At 40.4% G+C, this 17,600-nt stretch overlaps 1 protein-coding gene across 5 annotated transcripts in view; it reads right to left on the bottom strand.

Annotated features, from left to right (window-relative positions):
• Window positions 1-370: 370 nt before the first annotated feature.
• Window positions 371-17,600, bottom strand: part of HMG20A (high mobility group 20A) — a 96,495-nt gene continuing 79,265 nt past the window's right edge. For all 5 annotated transcript variants that reach the window (XM_037131182.2, XM_037131178.2, XM_037131163.2 and 2 more), the window contains 4 exons: window positions 10,296-10,371; window positions 9,041-9,256; window positions 8,001-8,143; window positions 371-3,006 (listed from right to left, as the gene is read on the bottom strand). In XM_037131182.2, coding sequence (XP_036987077.2) covers window positions 8,007-8,143; window positions 9,041-9,256; window positions 10,296-10,371 — 429 coding nt within the window. In that variant the 3' untranslated portion in view covers window positions 371-3,006; window positions 8,001-8,006. The remainder of the gene's footprint in view (window positions 3,007-8,000; window positions 8,144-9,040; window positions 9,257-10,295; window positions 10,372-17,600) is intronic.

The raw sequence follows: 17,600 nt of genomic DNA, 5'->3' as shown, positions 1-17,600 counted from the left end.
GGTTAAGTGGTGGTTATTTTTAAGAGCAAACATTTAGGGGCAACTTACCTCTTTTGTCACAGGAAGACTGAAGACTGTCTTATCAAGGGGACTGAAGCCATTGACTTTAAGAACATCAGACTTCATTCAACTTGTCTCCAGAATACTACTACTACATTAAAATTACAACTCATTGTATTGTTATAACATACTTTAAAGGGCTGAATTTCCAAACAGACTAAGACACATTTTGAATACGCAATTAGTAAAATAAATGTTACTTTTAAAAGCACAACAAACTTGATAATTAATGTAGGGCTGACATAGTCTTTCAGGTAAACAGACAGACATAGGACTTTTTTCTTTACAATGCAAGTAAAACTGAGTAAGGTAGATTCAACATAAGATTTTATTTTAATAAGGCAGATGTCAAGCAAGCATATTGACTTCTTAAAAAAACAAAAAATATAAAAGTTTAATGACAAAAACACTTGTACAGAAAACTTGGCATTTCAACAATTCCAAACATATATAGATCTTTTTTCCCTAAAATTTAAATTTTGTTAGAAAGAAAACACTTTTGTCTCAACTTTCCTCAGCTGCCCCTTGTATTTTAAAAAGAAATCCATAACACTGAATAGGCAACAACTTATTTCTTGAGAAGAACGTAAGTGCAGTAATATCTACAAGTTTACTGGGAAACATGAATTAGGTATCACGCTAGCCTGTAATGTCATTTGCCACCTCCTGGTTGAGCACAGAGGAGGCAACACAGACCTGCATTACAGGACCTGACAGTGTTGTGGCAGCTGAATCCCAGACACCGGTGAGTCAGGTGTGTAGCTGCTTGGAGAGCCAGTATTTCAAAAGCAGCCTGCTTATTATGAGAAAGTGATTTCAGACTGTGGGCTCTTTCAAGATCTCATGCATTCCTCAATATGCAGATGTTTCACATCAGTATCAAGTGTCCTATCCAGAATCAGGAGAATGATGATCTCTGGACTTGGTTATAGCCTTTCCTGGTCAACAGCACTCTAACAAAGCCACGTAAAACTAACACAAGAGAGAAACAGAAAACAGAAACATCAGGAGGCAAAGAAAAAACCTGAATGTATCTGGCAGAAGGCAGACACAAATTTCCAGAACTGGCTTGGATGTCCTGCTGCTATAGACAATGTGTTCTAGGTTAAACTTAGCAGGCAAGGAGTCTGAAAAAAGTGACAGGACCAGCAGTGACAGGTAAGAGCAGGAGAACAGTTTTCTAGGTTTACAGTAGTAGGTAATGATGGGTTCTTATTCTAAAAATTGCCAAGTGGTGATATGTGGGCTTCAGTGCATGGTAATTCGAAGTGAGTTCATGTAAGACATTTTTTAATTAAAAATGACTGTTTTTTCTCCCCTGGCTGGGTATCTCAGTTGTTTAGAGCATTGTCCAGATAGCGCCAAAGCTGAAGGTTTGATCCCTGGTCACAACACATATAAGAATCAACCAATGAATGCATAAGTAAGTGAAACAATGAATCAATGTCTCTATTCCAGCCCCCCTCCTCTCTCTCTCCTTTCCTTTTTCTACAAAAAAAAAAAAAAAAAAAAAGAAGAAGAAAGAAAGAAAAAGGCTGTTTTTTTGTTGTTCTTTTATTTCCTTTGGGCTATTGAAGAAATCAGGTAAGGAGATGCTGGGAAGACGGGATGGTGCAGCAATGTAACAGCAGGTTTCCTGTTCGCACCTTGACTTCTGAGCACGTTGTGAAGAGGCCACACTTCTACCTGCTTTAGTGGCATGGTGCCTGGACAATGGTCTCAGAATGCCTGACTTTGGTTCCAAAGATCAGAGCTGCAATTGTCAGCTTTGTGCTGTAGAGCATCAAGACAAAACCAAACTGTAAGGTAAGAGTGAGAAACTCATGTCCACCTCCCCTTTTTAAAAAAACTTCGCTTACTAAGAGGGAAGAAGAAAGACAAGCCTGTCCTTCCGACACAGATTCTACAGTATGGGCTACAGAAGGAAGACAAGGACTTGAGAATTCCTCTGTGCCCTTTTTGTCAGTTCACTAGACTACTGTGATAACACCTCTATCTACCCACATCCATGAATCAGTATGCCTAGAGCAGACAGAGTCAATTTTTACCTATAAACTTTAGGGTTTTTTTTTCAATGCAAAATGAGAAACTACTTTTCCTGTTCTCTCTTATTTACCAATGTTTTCTCCTTAAAAAAAAACTCCACAAGACACTGACAACAGATGGGCACAGAAGAACCTCCTGGGGCTGGAATGCAGGGTGTGTGCAAGAGCAAATGTCAGAAAACAGCAGGCAGTATTGAGGAGGTATATTCTTCCTGGGGCAACACTCACAAAGCCCCCTCAAGGGCTGGAGTGATGGCTGGCAGTCACCAGGCACTGTGTGGTACAGGAAACAGCATCTTGCACAGACCACTGTGAACAAATAGCCCCTTTCTCTGGAGTCACAGCAGGACAAAGATAGGAGAAGACTGGGCCTGTCCAATAAGAGAAACTCTTTCAGAACCCTGTTGATCAACAACGCCCAGTGGTCAGAAAATGGAGATGTGTAATTTTGTGAGGGTAAAAGGAATAAAAATATAACCCTCAAATGCATTTAAAAAGTGACAGGCAGATAAAACCAGAGTGTCACTGATTAAAAGGTCCAATCTGAAGTAGAACAATGAGAAGCCTTTTTTTTTTTTTTTTTTGCTGCAGAAGATATCAGCAGAATATATGTAGACACAGAAAAGCAGACAATAAGAAACTGAAGACTTGGGAGAGTGGTTGCATGCTTTCAAAGCTTCGCAAGGGTGAGTCCAAAGGAAGTTCATTAACATGTTCTTATGTTCTTTTTTCTGCTCCTCATATGGCTTCCTGGTGTGAAGGCATTTAACACACAGCTGATAGTTCCTGCACAAGCAGAGTCATCTGTACTCCTCTGCCTCCACTCAGTTCCAATGTCCACAGATGGCTTCTCATTCCTCACAAATCTAACCATTTACAGAACATCTCGGAGCTCTAAGACCTGTAGGAGAGGGAAGGGGGGAAGGAGGGAAAGAAGGAGAGAGGGAGGGAAAAAGAGAGGGAGGGAAAGAGGGAGGGGGGGAGAGAGAGAGAATGGGAATTTAGAAAAATCGTTCAGATTAACACAGAGAAGTAACTATGAGGGTCAAATCTGATGACAGAAGAATTAGTACTCTAGTCCAAAGAATAAATGGCCAATCAAAATCAATTTTCTTTAAGTATAAATCTAAGGATTCTGCATATGCAGGAATGTATTATGTGCACATGATCAATAAATTTTGTTACAGTGATAAAAATGCAATCACTTAAGTTTTTTTTTTCAATCCTCAGTCTAATATTCATCATTTGGTTCGACTGAAATCAAGCAACATAAAAGGGTCACCTCTCAACATTAAATCACCTTCAAGTCTTCTTCCCAATGCCATTTTTTTCTAGGTAAAAGTTACCTACGAAGATAGATGTCAGCTGGAGGAATTCTTTCAATGTAAACTTAGAATTTTTTAAGTGGCTGACCCAAATTTTGTAACATTAATTACTGGATTGTAATTTTTTTAACCTATTTACTTTAATGCTCTCATTCCAAAAATTTTTAGAGCTTTCCCCTTATACCCACTCCCACCTCCTTATAGCAGTGTTTTAGAAACTCCATTGAACCAGACTTTTAATGCATGTATTTTAGACCTGCGTTCTGTATTCATCTACACAGGTACTGTGTATTGGAATTTCTAAAAGTTGTGGTACCTTCTAGCTCCAATGTGCTCCTCTAAAATGGGAGACCATTAGCTTCTCTTCACTCTCTGACTCCTGACAGTCAATGAAAACTTTGCCAAGCTTATGTCAGAGTACTTAAATGCACCACAAACACTAAGGATATTGGGCCTAGCTGTTTGTACACATTTGTATAAGGAGGTCAAGCTAGTATTAATCACAATCTTTATTTTGTTTGACAGTTTTGAGGACCTAGGGAAAGATCCAATCTTAATTATGACTGCATGACTACACTGTATAAATCTATAGTAATAAAATGATTCACATTTTCAGATATTGTTTTTCCAAGGACAAAATATTTGTAGTTTGAAATCAAGGATTATGGTAACATTCTAGGTTATCAAAGACACCTCAGAAAGCGGGTACTATTGTTTCTATCCCTAAGATTAGTAAAGTGTTAGGATTATCCTTTCGCAAAATGCTCAAAATGGAAAACCACTTTTGGCTCAAAATTTGCAGTAACTACCCTATAACTATGTGAGGTGACACCATGTTATCAGTTACTGTGTTTTTTCAATGTTCCACACTCTTCTAGCTCTCTTGTCAAGCCTGCAAGAGTGCTAACTGAAAACACTGTGTGAAAATGAGAATAATAAGCTCCTAAAAATCCCAGGTATGGATTTACAAGCTGTTCCTTTCATAAACAGCAGCACTAACACTTGTGCTTTATTCTGCAGGGAGTCCAGTACAGTCTCTTCCATCTGACTACTCACCAGAAAAACAGTGATCCTTTCTCCATCAGAGCATGGCTGAGGCTAAAGTATAAAAATTGCCTTGTGCAGTTATCATCTGAGGGCAGGGCCAAGAAGGATAAAGCCTATTGCTTTTGCCTCTGCTGGCAGATGTTGCCTCATTAGACAAAGAATCATGGGTTTTATTTATTTTTCATTTTTATTTTTTAAATTTTATTTTATTGATTATGCCATTACAGTTGTTCTATTCCCCCCCTTCATTCCCCTCCACTCTGTACACCCCTCCCCCACCATTCCCCCATTTAGTTTATGAACACGTGTCTCAAGTTCTTTAGATTCTATATTTCCCCTACTATTCTTACCCTTCCCCCTATCTATTTTCTATCTACTGTCTATGCCACTTATTTTCTGTACCCTCTCCCTCCTTCTCCTTCTCCCACTCCCCTGTTGCTAATCCTCCACGTGATCTTCATTTCTGTGGTTCACTCCTGATCTAGCTGTCCTTTTAATTTGCTTTTGTTTTAGGTGTGGTTGTTAATAACTGTGAGTTTGCTGTCCTTTCACTGTTCATCTTTTTCTCTTCTTTTTCATACATAAGTCCCTTTAACATTTCATATAATAATGGCTTGGTGATGACGAACTCCTTGAACTTGATCTTATCTGAGAAACACTTTATCTGTCCTTCCATTCTAAATGAAAGTTTTGCTGGGTAGAGCAATCTTGGTTGTAGGTCTTTGGTTTTCATGACTTGGAATACTTCTTTCCAGCCCCTTCTTGCCTGGAAGGTCTCTTTTGAGAAATCAGCTCACAGTCTGATGGGAACTCCTTTGTAGGTGACTGTCCCCTTATCTCTTGCTGCTTCTAGGATTCTCTTCTTCATTTTAATCTTGACTAATGTAATGATGATGTGCCTTGGTGTGTTCCTTCTTGGGTCCAACTTTTTTGGGACTTTCTGAGCTTCCTGGATTTCCTGGAAGTCTATTTCCTCTGCCAGAATCGGGAAGTTCTCCTTTATTACTTGTTCAAATAAGTTTTCCACTCATGGCTGTTCCTCTTCTCCTTCTGGTACCCCTATAATTCGGATGTTGGAGTATTTAAAGATGTCCTGGAGGTTCCTTAGCCTCTCCTCATTTTTTTGAATTCTTGTTTCTTCATATTTTTCTGTTTGGTCATTTTTTTCTTCCTTCTGGTCTGCTCCCTTGATTTTTTTTTTTTTAAAGATTTTATTCATTTATTTTTAGAGGGGAAGGGAAGGAGAGAAACATCAATATATGGTTGCTTCTGGTGCATCCCCTGCTGGGAACTGGCCTGCAACCCAGGCATGTGCCCTGACTGGGAATCGAACCCCAATCGTCTGCTTTGCAGGCCTGCGCTAAATCCACTGAGCTACACCAGCCAGGGCTTCACTCCCTTGAGTTGAGTCCCAGTTTACTTTCCATCACTATTGCTTTCCTGTGCATTTCCCTTCGTTTCAATTAGTTTAGCCTTCATATGTTCCTCTAATTTGTGGCTAAAATCAACCAGTTCTGTGAGCATCCTGATCACCAGTGTTTTAAACTGTGCCTCTGATAGGTTGACAATTTCTTGTTTGCTTAGATTTATGGGCTCTGGGGCTCTGAGTTCTCCTTGAGCCATGTTTTGATCTGTTGTGCCTGTTATGTATGAGGAGAGAAGCCTTAGTTGTTCACCAGGGCGGGGCCACCCAGGTCGCTGGTTTGTGACACTGTATGTGGGGGCAAGGTCGGAGAGGGAGCAACAGCGGTCCCCTCTGCTCCTTCCCGCCACTAGGGCCTGCCCCGTCTGTCTCACTGCTCGTTCCTTCGCTGGTTTATATGCATGCAAATGTGTGACTGCAGTCAGCCAGCCACCTTGCACCTTCACTGGGTCTGCCCATCGCTCTATTTATTTTTATTTATGTTGCTCAAGGTTCAAATCATGCTAGAATATGAATATGTATATGAGGCATGCTCACACAGGTACCTGCAGGACACATATATAAAAGATTTAAACCCATGACTGGCCATTCCAAGGGGCATATCCTGCTGCTCACTCTTATTTTAGTATCCATATATGGTCACCACACCATATGGTCCAACCCCAGGATTTCCACAGTTTATATGTCTATAGGTATAGAACAATTTAATCAGTAGACTAAAGGGTTGTCACTTTTGTGGGATGCATACTAAAAGGTACTTTATATCTTTAGGAATCTGAATGAGCAAATACCAGTTCTAGTTAAGAAATTATACTGGATGGAGTGACCATTAGTACATTGGCAGATACCTTCTGGAAATGTACTTTTGGCCTCCTAGAAAAGAACATAGCATATATTACTAGTAATTTGTTGAATATATTTTTAAAAAGCTAATTTTCTTGTCCTCTCTTTTTTGCTTATTGAGAGTTTATTTTTTCTTCCATTTAATCAGGGAGCTCTTTCACTGTAAGATTAGTCCACATTAAGATTTAACTTACAACAGTTATTGATATTCAGTAGTCAATGAAAAGTTTCTTCCTGATGCAGGTTCAACACATACAATGTATATTATTGTAAATTATCACTAATATTTTCCAGGGAAAAGAAAACTTAAAAATTAAGTGATATTTATTTTTTTCCTTATATTTAAGTGCTGTTTTGGGGGTGATATCTTCAAAGTTCCCCACTCATTCTTCAAAAGTCTTTGGGAAACTAGTACCTGGAATACAGCTAATGAGTGACAATATAACCAAGGACCAACCACAAAAATGATGCTCCTTCCATTACACCACTCTGAGGCATATGTGAGAAAAACTGTTTTGATTCTGTTTTCAACATTACTGACCATATTTAGTCACAATGTAACAGGAATCTTAATCAAGTCTCTAACTCATTTATTCAGTGTCATTCCAGGGTTTTAGTAGTATTAATAAAGACTAATGCAATCTTATTTCTGAAGTTGTGCTGGCATATATAAGGGAAGACCCCCTAAAAACTGGAATTATCTTCTGGAGAGCGGGCCTCTTGTGGTACAAGATTCCCCTGCTAGGTGAGTGTTCTAGGAACCCATCTGTATCAGCGTACCAGCTGGTGTTGTTGTGAGAGGCTGCATTCAGCTTCAGTGAATTTTTTTTGAAGGCTCTTTCAATGCATTTGTCCATTTCATGATGGGTGATTTACAAGTGCACCTGCCCACAATGTGTTCAGCAGTTTTTGACCACTGTGGTATGACTACTGTGCCCTACCCCCCAATCACCTGATCTCACCCTGATTGACTTTTTTTTTGGTTCCCTGCATAAAAAAATATCCTCAAAGGAATGTTTAGCCAATGGGGAAGAGGTGAAACAAAAAATGGCAGAAGCACTAAAAGGCAACAAAATTGAGTTTAAAAACTGTTTTGAGGAGTGGAAAAAATGTCTTGATAGGTGTATTGCATCAAATGAAGAGTACTTTGAAGGTGACTGAAGTTTAAATATGTAAAAACCAATACATATTTTTTAATAAATAAATTCCTGGTTCTTTTAGGTCCCCCCCCATAGCATTGTATCAGCAAGTACTCACCATTCCTTAACGATCAAGCCTGTTCACAACTTCTCGAACTGTAGCTATGAAGTTTTCATTGTCTTGGGGATTAGCTAAAATAATACTATGCAGCCTGTTCATATATGAGTCAATGGTGTCCAGTGTAGGTGTCTCTCCACTTCCTGAAGTAAGGTAAGAAGAAAAATTAAGAAAATCCTTCCCATTTGGTTTGATCATAAGTTAAGTGAATCCATAACAAAAGAAAGAAAAGAAAAAAAAAAGAGAAGAATCTACAGTTAAGTGAATCCATATGTCTCTCATACTGTCTGCTCTACAGAGAAAGTTTTAATTTCAGAGGAGAGACTTTTTTAGATCTCAAAGAAATGAAATCTACATCTCTATCAAGGGGTGTCCAACCCATGGCTTGTGGGCTGCATGTGGCCCAGAATGGCTATGAATGTGGCCCAACGCAAATCATAAATTTACTTAAAACCTTCTTTTTGCTCATCAGTTTTCATTAGTGTTTGTGTATTGGTCCAAGACAACTCTTCTTCTTCCAGTGTGGCCCAGAGATGCCAAAACGTTGGACATCCCTGCATAAACAGATGGGTATATAAATGTTGTATAGTAGGTATGATTAGCTGCATATAAGACAAGGTTAAGAGACTCTCCCAGTTTTCTTCTGTGACTTACCTCAACAAGAAAGAATATATAAGAAATACTAGTGTTTATTTTCTTCTCTCTTCTCATTAAAACAAAATTACAAACCAAGCAAATACACACAAGAAAGGTGCTCTAAGTCAAGATTTATTATTACTTTGTTTCCATTGCTCTGAATATCAAATAAGCCTAATAAGAAAGTACATGATATTAAAATATAATTGGAAAAAATTTAAATGACCAGAGAACCTAAGATTTCAGGTAGTTATTAAATACAATGACCCACAGAAAAACCCTGAGGGGAAAAACCTCTTATTTTATTGATTTTCCTCTTAGGGGAGACTTTAGCCTCACCACACCAATACCAACATAAATAGGACCTCCCACTTTTTGAAGTGCTCAGGTAAGGACGGCATTACCAGGCAATGGCATGCTGGCAAAGCTGCTGGTTAGCACCTGCCGCAGGGTCTCCAGGTGCTGCTGTAAGACAGTGTTGCGGCTGCGCTCCTGGATCACATCCACCTCCAGCTTCTCCACTGCGGTGCGCATGCTCTCCACGTGCTTCTGCAGGGCTGCATTCCTCTCTTCAAACTCCATGTTGGATTTGCGAAGCTGGCGGAGCTCTGCCTCCCGAGCTGAGGATGTCCACCCCGCAACCAGATACACACAGAACACATGGAACACTCCTCTCTGAGGAGGCCCAGTGACTTTTCCAAGAACATTCAGCTTAGATCTCTCTATTCTCATTATCGTCTTCCAGATAGCAATTCCAGCTATGAAATGCATGGCTGCCCAGAGCTATTTTAATTCTTAAAACTAGTCATATTCTATACTGAAGATTGCAAGGAACAGTTTCAATTCTCAGTATTTTTGTTTGTTTGTTCTTTTAAAGATTCTATCTATCTATCTATCTATCTACCTACCCACCCACCTCAAGGGAGGGAGGGAGGGAGGGAGAAAAAGAGGGAGGGAAACATCCATTAGTTGCCTCTTCCAGGAGCCCTGACAGGGACTGAACCTATAACTCAGGCATGTGCCAACCAGGAGGAGTCTGACTGGCAACCTTTTGCTTTGTGGGAAAATGTCTAACCAACTGAGCCCCAATGGTTAGGGCTGTTAATTCTTTAAAAAAAAAAAAAAGATTTTATTTATTTATTTTTAGAGAGAGGAAAAGGGAAGAAGAGACAAAGAAACATCAATATGTGGTTGCCTCTTCTGCACCCCCTACTGGGAACCTGGCCTGCAACCCAGGCATGTGCCCTGACTGGGAATCCAACCTCTGACCCTTTGGTTCACAGGCCTACGCTCCACCATGCTACACCAGCCAGGCTGTTTGTTCTTTTAAACTATACAATTAAAAGCCTGAGGGGTTTCACAGGAGAACACTGGGAGAATGGGCAAGCACAGCTTTGGTTCCCCATCTTTACTACAATATTGTTAAATTTTGCTCTCGTTTATTTTATATTTAGGACACCCAATACTAGCCTAGCTTTCCTTTACTGGTCTTTGAGAAGCTATCTTCACCAGAGAGTAAAATAAAAGCAATTTTTTCCTTCCAGACCAGTCCTAGCATCTAGAATACCAATACCACTGCTTTTGAGCAATGAACTCCTCCTGAGAACAAAATTCCTTATCACAGACCTGAGGAGCACATAAAGATACCTCAGTAATCACCTTTGCTGTGGTTCAGAAATTCCTCTGTGAATATAGGGATGTCAAAAACAGACCGTTCCTTTACCTCTGTTTCTTTCTGTGAATCGAGAATAACAAAACAATTTCAGTCAAGATGGTGGAATACATAAACACTATGCTTGCCTCCTCTCATGAGCACATACAAATCACAGCTAAATTACAGAGTAACCACCCTTGAGAACCACCTGAAGACTAACTGAACAGAATAACTATAAAGAAGATGGCACATCAAGCCTGTAGGAGGGCAGAGACGTGTAACAGGTAAGTTCTACACCTATGTGTGACAGTTAAGAATTGGGAGGGATTATCTTGGATTTGGAGGTCCCCCTTATAGATCAAGGGGTCCTAGCCCAACAATTGGCACCCCAGCCCTGGTCTCCAGTGCTGCAGACAGATAGAGGTTTCTGGAGTCCCAGGTGTTCCTCTTAAGGAACCTGCACATGGATTTAGTAAAAATCACTTACTTGAAGTTCCAGTGCTGGGGCAGAAGCCCCAAAAGTGCCAGGGACATCCTGGGAGAAACTGAATTGTCTGCCTTCAGGGCAATAGCTGAGAGGCAGCTTTCTCCCACACAGAAGTGCTTGCAGAAGCCACTGTTCCTCTGCTGAGCACTTAGTATCCAGATGCTGGCAGGTATTAAGTCTGAGTATCCATCAAACTCACTGTACCTGAGGGATTATCTGAGAACCCACACCACACGAATAGCACACAGGCCCAAACCCCTTACGGTGGGTGTCTTTCATGTGTGGCTGATCTTGGCCAGTGCTGTGGACTTCCCTAAAAGTCTCTGAAAGGTCCAAAACCCCAAATAAGCATCAGCTGGCCTCAGCATTCCCTGTCCCTATACTAAGTGGCTCCCAGCTTGGCACTTGTGGCAGTTAGCCTCAGTTTGTAATGTGGCCTCTCCTAGGCATTTCCTTGTTCAGCATAGGAAGCTATCAACCTCAGATCACTTTGTAGCTCCTACCAGGTAGCTCTAGGCCAGACATAGGGGGTACAGCTCACCTGGGACTGAATGCACTGGAGGCTCTCTCAAGAGGACCTAAAACCAACAAACCTGGCAGCTGGCCCCAGACCACACCAGAGAACCATCTCAATTAGCTCCAAAAATGACAATAACTGAAGAGTGGACAAGCAGGCACTAGAGCCCTGATATAGCAAATCTCACTCTAAGAGGTCACCTTGCATAACAGCTCATCCACTGCAGTCAGGGCCAGTCCCAATAGCCAGTCAGGCTAAGTAAGGGTCAATACCAATCACTGATGTGCTCAAATATAACAGGATGGCACACACAACTCACATAAGGAATACCCCTGGAGCACCAAACTTAGGTGAACAGGAAGATTGCACTGCTGGGCCCCACAGGGCACCCGTTACATAAGGCCACATTGCCAAGGCTGAAAGACACAACACATCTACCTAATACATAGGAGCAAACACAAGGAGGCAGCCAAAATGAGAAGAAAAAGAAACATGTCCCAAATGAAAGAACAGGACAAATCTCCAAAAAAAAGAACAAAACAAATAGAAAAATGTAATCTACTAGATACAGAGTTCAAAACACTGCTTGTAAAGATGCTCACTGAACTTAGGTAAAAATAGATGAACTCAGTGAGAAATTACTAAGAGATACAAACCATAAAAAATATCCAGTCAGAAATGAAGAATATATTAGATAAAAAAAATCCAGCAGATTAGATGCAGCAGAAGTTCAAATCAGCAATATAAAAGACAATATGGCAGAAAACACCCAGTCAGAACAACAACAACAACAACAATAAAATAAAAGGAGGAGAGTTTAAGTGAACACTGGGACAACATCAAGTGTAATGACATAAGCAGCATAGGAATACCAAAGGAAGAAGAGAGCAAGGGATTGAGAACTTACTTAAAGAGATACAATCAGTTATCATTTGAAATGTTAAAAGGTCTTCTTTAGGAAGATGATCAAAAAGTAGGAACAATAAAATGGCAATCAATACATATCTATCAACAATTGACTCTAAAAAACAAAGTAAACAAGAAGAACAGAAACAGAATCATAGACACAGAGAACATTTTCATGGTTGCCAGATGAGAAGGACTGGGAGGATGAGAGAAAAAGGTGAAGGTATTAACAAGTACAACTGGTAGTTACAGAATAGTCATGGGAATGTAAGGTACAGCATAGGGAACAGAGTAGCCAAAGAACATATATGCATGACCCACAGACATGGCCAATGGTATATGGCTTGCCTGAGGGAGTGGGAGTTGCTGAGAAGGGGGCAAAGCGGGTAAAACTGGGACAACTGTCATAGCATAAACAATAAAATATAATTAAAAATGGCAAACTGCAAGGTCTGTCAGGAAAAAGTATTGCCACTGTTACTATCACAAGAATGGTTTGTGCAACATTGATGTAACCTGGCAGCCAAGGAGAGTAGACTGGAATGTGCATGTGTGAACAGTGATGACTTCACTATACTAGTCAATGAGGGTGGGAGATGCTGTTGAGTGAGCATGTGCACTGTGTGGCTGTTGCATTCAAAATGACTGGGTGAGTAGAACAATGAATCTGTATCAAATTTTGTGTTAAGCTTGAGCATTTCTCCACAGAAACAATTTGGATTATTCAGAAGGCCCAGCCATGGGCAACTAATGACTGGCAGCTTTATCATAACAATGCACCCACTCATATACCATGTCTTATGCAGAGTATTTTGGCAAAACATCAAATCACTCAGGTGACTCAGTCCCTCTACAGCCCAGATTTGGACCCCTGTGACTTCTAGCTCTTCCCAAAACTAAAATCACCTTTGAAATGGAAGAAATTTCAGACCATTGATGAGATTCAGGAAAATATGACAGGACAGCTGATGGTGACTGGGAGAACTGCGTGAGATCTCAAGGTGCCTGCCTACTTTGAAGGGGACTAAGGTGTCACTATCCTATGTACAATGTTTCTTGTATCTTCAATAAATGTCTCTGTTTTTCCTATTACATGGCTGGATACCTTCTGGACAGACCTTGCACACACCTATCAATAATTACTTTAAAAGTAAATTTACTAAATGCTTCAACTAAAAGACATAGGGTGGCTGAATGGCTAAGAAAACAAGACCCAACATATGCTGCCTATAAGAGACCCACATCAGATAGAAAGACATGCATAGACCTAAAGGGAAAGAAAAAGATTTTTCTTTCATGCAAATGATAATAATAATAAAAAAAAGAACTGGAGTAGCAATACTTAAGTGAAACAAAATAGACTTGAAAACCAAGGCTGTAACAAGAGACCAAGAAAGAAATTAAATGCTGATAAAAGGATCAATAAAAAAAAGAAGATACAACCCTGTAAAAACTTAAACACCTAATGTAGGAGGACTTAATATATAAATCAATACTGATAGACAGAAAAAAGAGATCGGCAGTAACACAATCACAGTAGGAGACTTTAACTATCCACTGATATCAGTAGATAGATCACCCAGACAGGAAATCAACAAGGAGACACCAGCCTTAAATGACAGACCAGATAGATTTAATTGACATTCGTACAACTTTTCAACCCAAAGCAGCAGAATATACATTCTTTTCAAGTGAACATGGAACATTTTCCATGACAGAACACATTAAACCACAAAACAAGTCTCAGTAAATTTAAGAAGACTGAAATCATATCTTCTCTGATCACAGTGCCATGAACTAAAAATCAGTTATAAAAAGACAACTAATAAACACACAAACACATGGAAGCTAAATAACAAACTACTTAATAGTAAATGAGTTAACAACGAGATCCAAAAAGATATCAAATGACTCCTTGATACAAATAAAAACAATACAATGACTCCAAAATCTCTGGGACACAGCCGAAGAAGCTCTTAGAGGAAAATTCACAACAATATATGCCTACTTCAAAAACAAGAAAAATCTCAAATAAATAATCTGATCTCATACCTAAAGGAACTAGAAAAGAAAAACAAACACAGTCCATAGTGAGTAGAGGAAAAAAAATAATAAAGATCAGAGTAGAAATAAATAAAATAGAGCCTAATAAAAGCAATAAAAGATTAATAAAACCAAGATCTGGTTCTTAGAAAATACAAACAAGAGCGACGGGCCTGGGCGCTGGGGAGTCAGCTACAGGAGCCGGGACACTCCCGGCCCCTGTGCCGCTGCCATAGCAACGGGCCTGGGCACCCACGGAGTTGGCTAGGGGAGCCAGGACACTCAGCAGTGGTAGGCGACCAGCACGGGGACCAGCGCGAGGACCAGCGTGAGAGTAGGTGGAGACAGAGACCATCAAGATACCTGAAGGAGTCGGCACCACTGAAATTCACAGGTATTATACCACAGAAGTTCACACCATAAAACCAGGGAGTCAGAACAGATCAATTTTATAAGCTGATATTAACAAGAAGAGTCTCAAACAATGGGAAGACAAAGAAACAATCCCCAAATGAAAGAAAAAGCAGAAACTTCAGAAAGAATGTTAGATGAAACAGAGGCTAATCAACTATCAGATACTGAATTCAAAGCACTGGTTATTATGAAGTTCGAAGAGCTCACAATGAGCTACCAAAAACTACAGGGGAACTACAATGATCTCTCTGCAAACTACATCAACATGAAAAAGGAAATAGAAAATATCAGCAAGGTACAAGAGGAAATGAAGAATACAATTTCCAAATTGAAGAACATAGTAGAAAGTTTCAAAAGTAGAACAGATGAGACGGAGGATCGGATTAGCGAGTTGGAGGACAAAGTAGAAAGCACCTCACAGAAAGAGCAAGAAAATGAAAAGAGGCTCAGAAAGAATGAAGAGGGATTAAGAGAAATGCAAGACAATATGAAACGTAATAATATCTGAATAACAGGAATACCAGAAGAAGAAGAAGAACAAGGGATAGAAAACATATTTGAAAGAGTAATGACAGGAAATTTCCTAATTGATGAGAGAAAAAGTCAAACAAATCCAGGAATCACAGAGAGTCCCAATCAAGAGGAACCCAAGGAGGCCTACTTTAAGACACATCATCATCAAAATGGCAAAATTCCAAGACAAAGAGAGAATCTTAAAGGCAGCAAGGGAGAAAAAAGAAGAAACGTACAAGGGAGCCCCAATAAGATTAGCTATTGACTTCTCAATGGAAACCCTCCAAGCCAGAAGAGAATGGCAAGAAATATTCCAAGTAATGAGAACCAGAGGCCTACAACCAAGGCTACTTTCCGAGCAAGACTCTCAATCAAGATAGTAGGCCAAATAAAGAGCTTCCAAGACAAAATAAGTCTAAAAGAATATGCCTCCACCAAACCAGTCCTACAAGAAATACTAAAAGGCCTGCTTTAAGGAAAGGCAGGAAAAGTGAGAGACAGAGAGGAACACAGGTACAAAGATGGCAATGAATAAGTACCTATCAATAATAACCTTAAACATAAATGGATTAAATGCTCCAATCAAAAGACATAGAATAGCTGAATGGATAAGAAAGCATGACCCACACATATGCTGCCTACAAGAGACCCACCTCAGGACAAAAGACCATCACAGACTAAAAGTGAAAGGCTGGAAACAAGTTTTTCAAAGAAACAGACAAAAAAAAAAAAGCTGGGGTAGCAATTCTCATCTCGGACAAAATAGACTTCAAAAAAAGGGCAATAAAGAGAGACCCAGGAGGACTTCGCCAAGATGGAAACGTAGGTGGAAACACCTTGCGTCCTTGCACAACCAAGTCTAAGAACCACAAAGTTTTAACAGTAAATGCAACCAAACCACACAGAATATCGACAATATGGAGTCCGAAAACAACGAAATGCTCAGCTAAACCAGTAAGAGGGGCGAAGTCAGCAACAGAGCGGGTTGGCCAAAAAGATCCCCGACGGAGGTGGTGTGCAGGCAGCCGAGGGCACGGATCCCAGGTGCGGGCTAACTACGGGCTGACACAGGGAAGAGGCGCTGCTGGCTGTTGCGGTCGGTCGAGCATTTGCATGCAGATAAACCAGTGAAGAGGCGAGCATTGAGACCGCATGGCGCAGGGCAGCGGGCTCCCACATTTCCACTCAGATAAACAGGCAGGGGAGAGCAGTGGGATGGACTGGGCAAGTGGAGAGGACCACCGATGCTCCCTCTCTGACCTCGCCCCCACATACAGTGTTACGAAGCAGCAACCTGGGTGGCCCCGCCCTGGTAAACAACTAAGGCTCCGCTCCTCATACTTAATGAGCGTGAATAGACCAAAAATGGCTCAAGAAGATCTCAAAGCCCCAGAGCCTATAAATCTAAGCATTGAAGAAATAGCCAAACTTTCAGATGCACAGTTCAAAACACTGGTGGTCAGGATCCTCACAGAACTGGTTGATTTTAGTCACAAATTAGAGGAACATAGGAAGGCTAAACTAATTGCAATGAACGGTAATATACAGGAAACCAATAGTAATGGAAAGGAAACTGGGACTCAAATCAAGGGAGTAGACCAAAAGGAAAGAAAAAATGACCAAACAGAAAAGAATGTAGAAACAAGAATTCAAAAAAATGAGGAGAGGCTTAGGAACCTCCAGGACATCTTTAAACATTCCAACATCCGAATTATAGGGGTACCAGAAGGGGAAGAGGAACAGTCACGAGTGGAAACCTTATTTGAACAAATAATAAAAGAGAACTTCCCCAATCTGGCAAAGGAAATAGACTTCCAGGAAATCCAGGAAGCTCAGAGAGTCCCAAAGAAGTTGGACCCAAGAAGGAATACACCAAGGCACATCATCATTACATTAGCCAAGATTAAAATGAAGAAGAGAATCCTAGAAGCAGCAAGAGCTAAGGGGACAGTCACCTACAAAGGAGTTCCCATCAGACTGTCAGCGGATTTCTCAAAAGAGACCTTACAGGCAAGAAGGGGCTGGAAAGAGGTATTCCAAGTCATGAAAACCAAAGACCTACAACCAAGGTTGCTCTGCCCAGCAAAATTTTCATTTAGAATGGAAGGACAGATAAAGTGCTTCTCAGATAAGATTAAATTCAAGGAGTTCATCATCACAAGCCCTTATTATATGAAATGTTAAAGGGACTTATCTAGAGGAGAAAAAGATGAACAGTGAAAGGACAGCAAACTCACAGTTATCAACAACCACACCGAAAACAAAAACAAATTAAGAGGACAGCTAGATCAGGAGTGAACCACAGAAATGAAGATCATGTGGAAGATTAGCAACAGGGGAGTGGGAGAAGGAGAAGGGGGGAGAAAGTACAGAAAATAAGTAGCATAGACAGTAGATAGAAAATAGATAGGGGGGAGAGTAAGAATAGCA

Source organism: Artibeus jamaicensis, unplaced genomic scaffold, assembly GCF_021234435.1.
Source record: "Artibeus jamaicensis isolate MK-2021 breed Jamaican fruit bat unplaced genomic scaffold, CSHL_Jam_final scaffold_286, whole genome shotgun sequence".
Lineage (NCBI taxonomy): Eukaryota > Metazoa > Chordata > Mammalia > Chiroptera > Phyllostomidae > Artibeus > Artibeus jamaicensis.
This window is presented reverse-complemented; position numbering and strand designations above follow the sequence as displayed.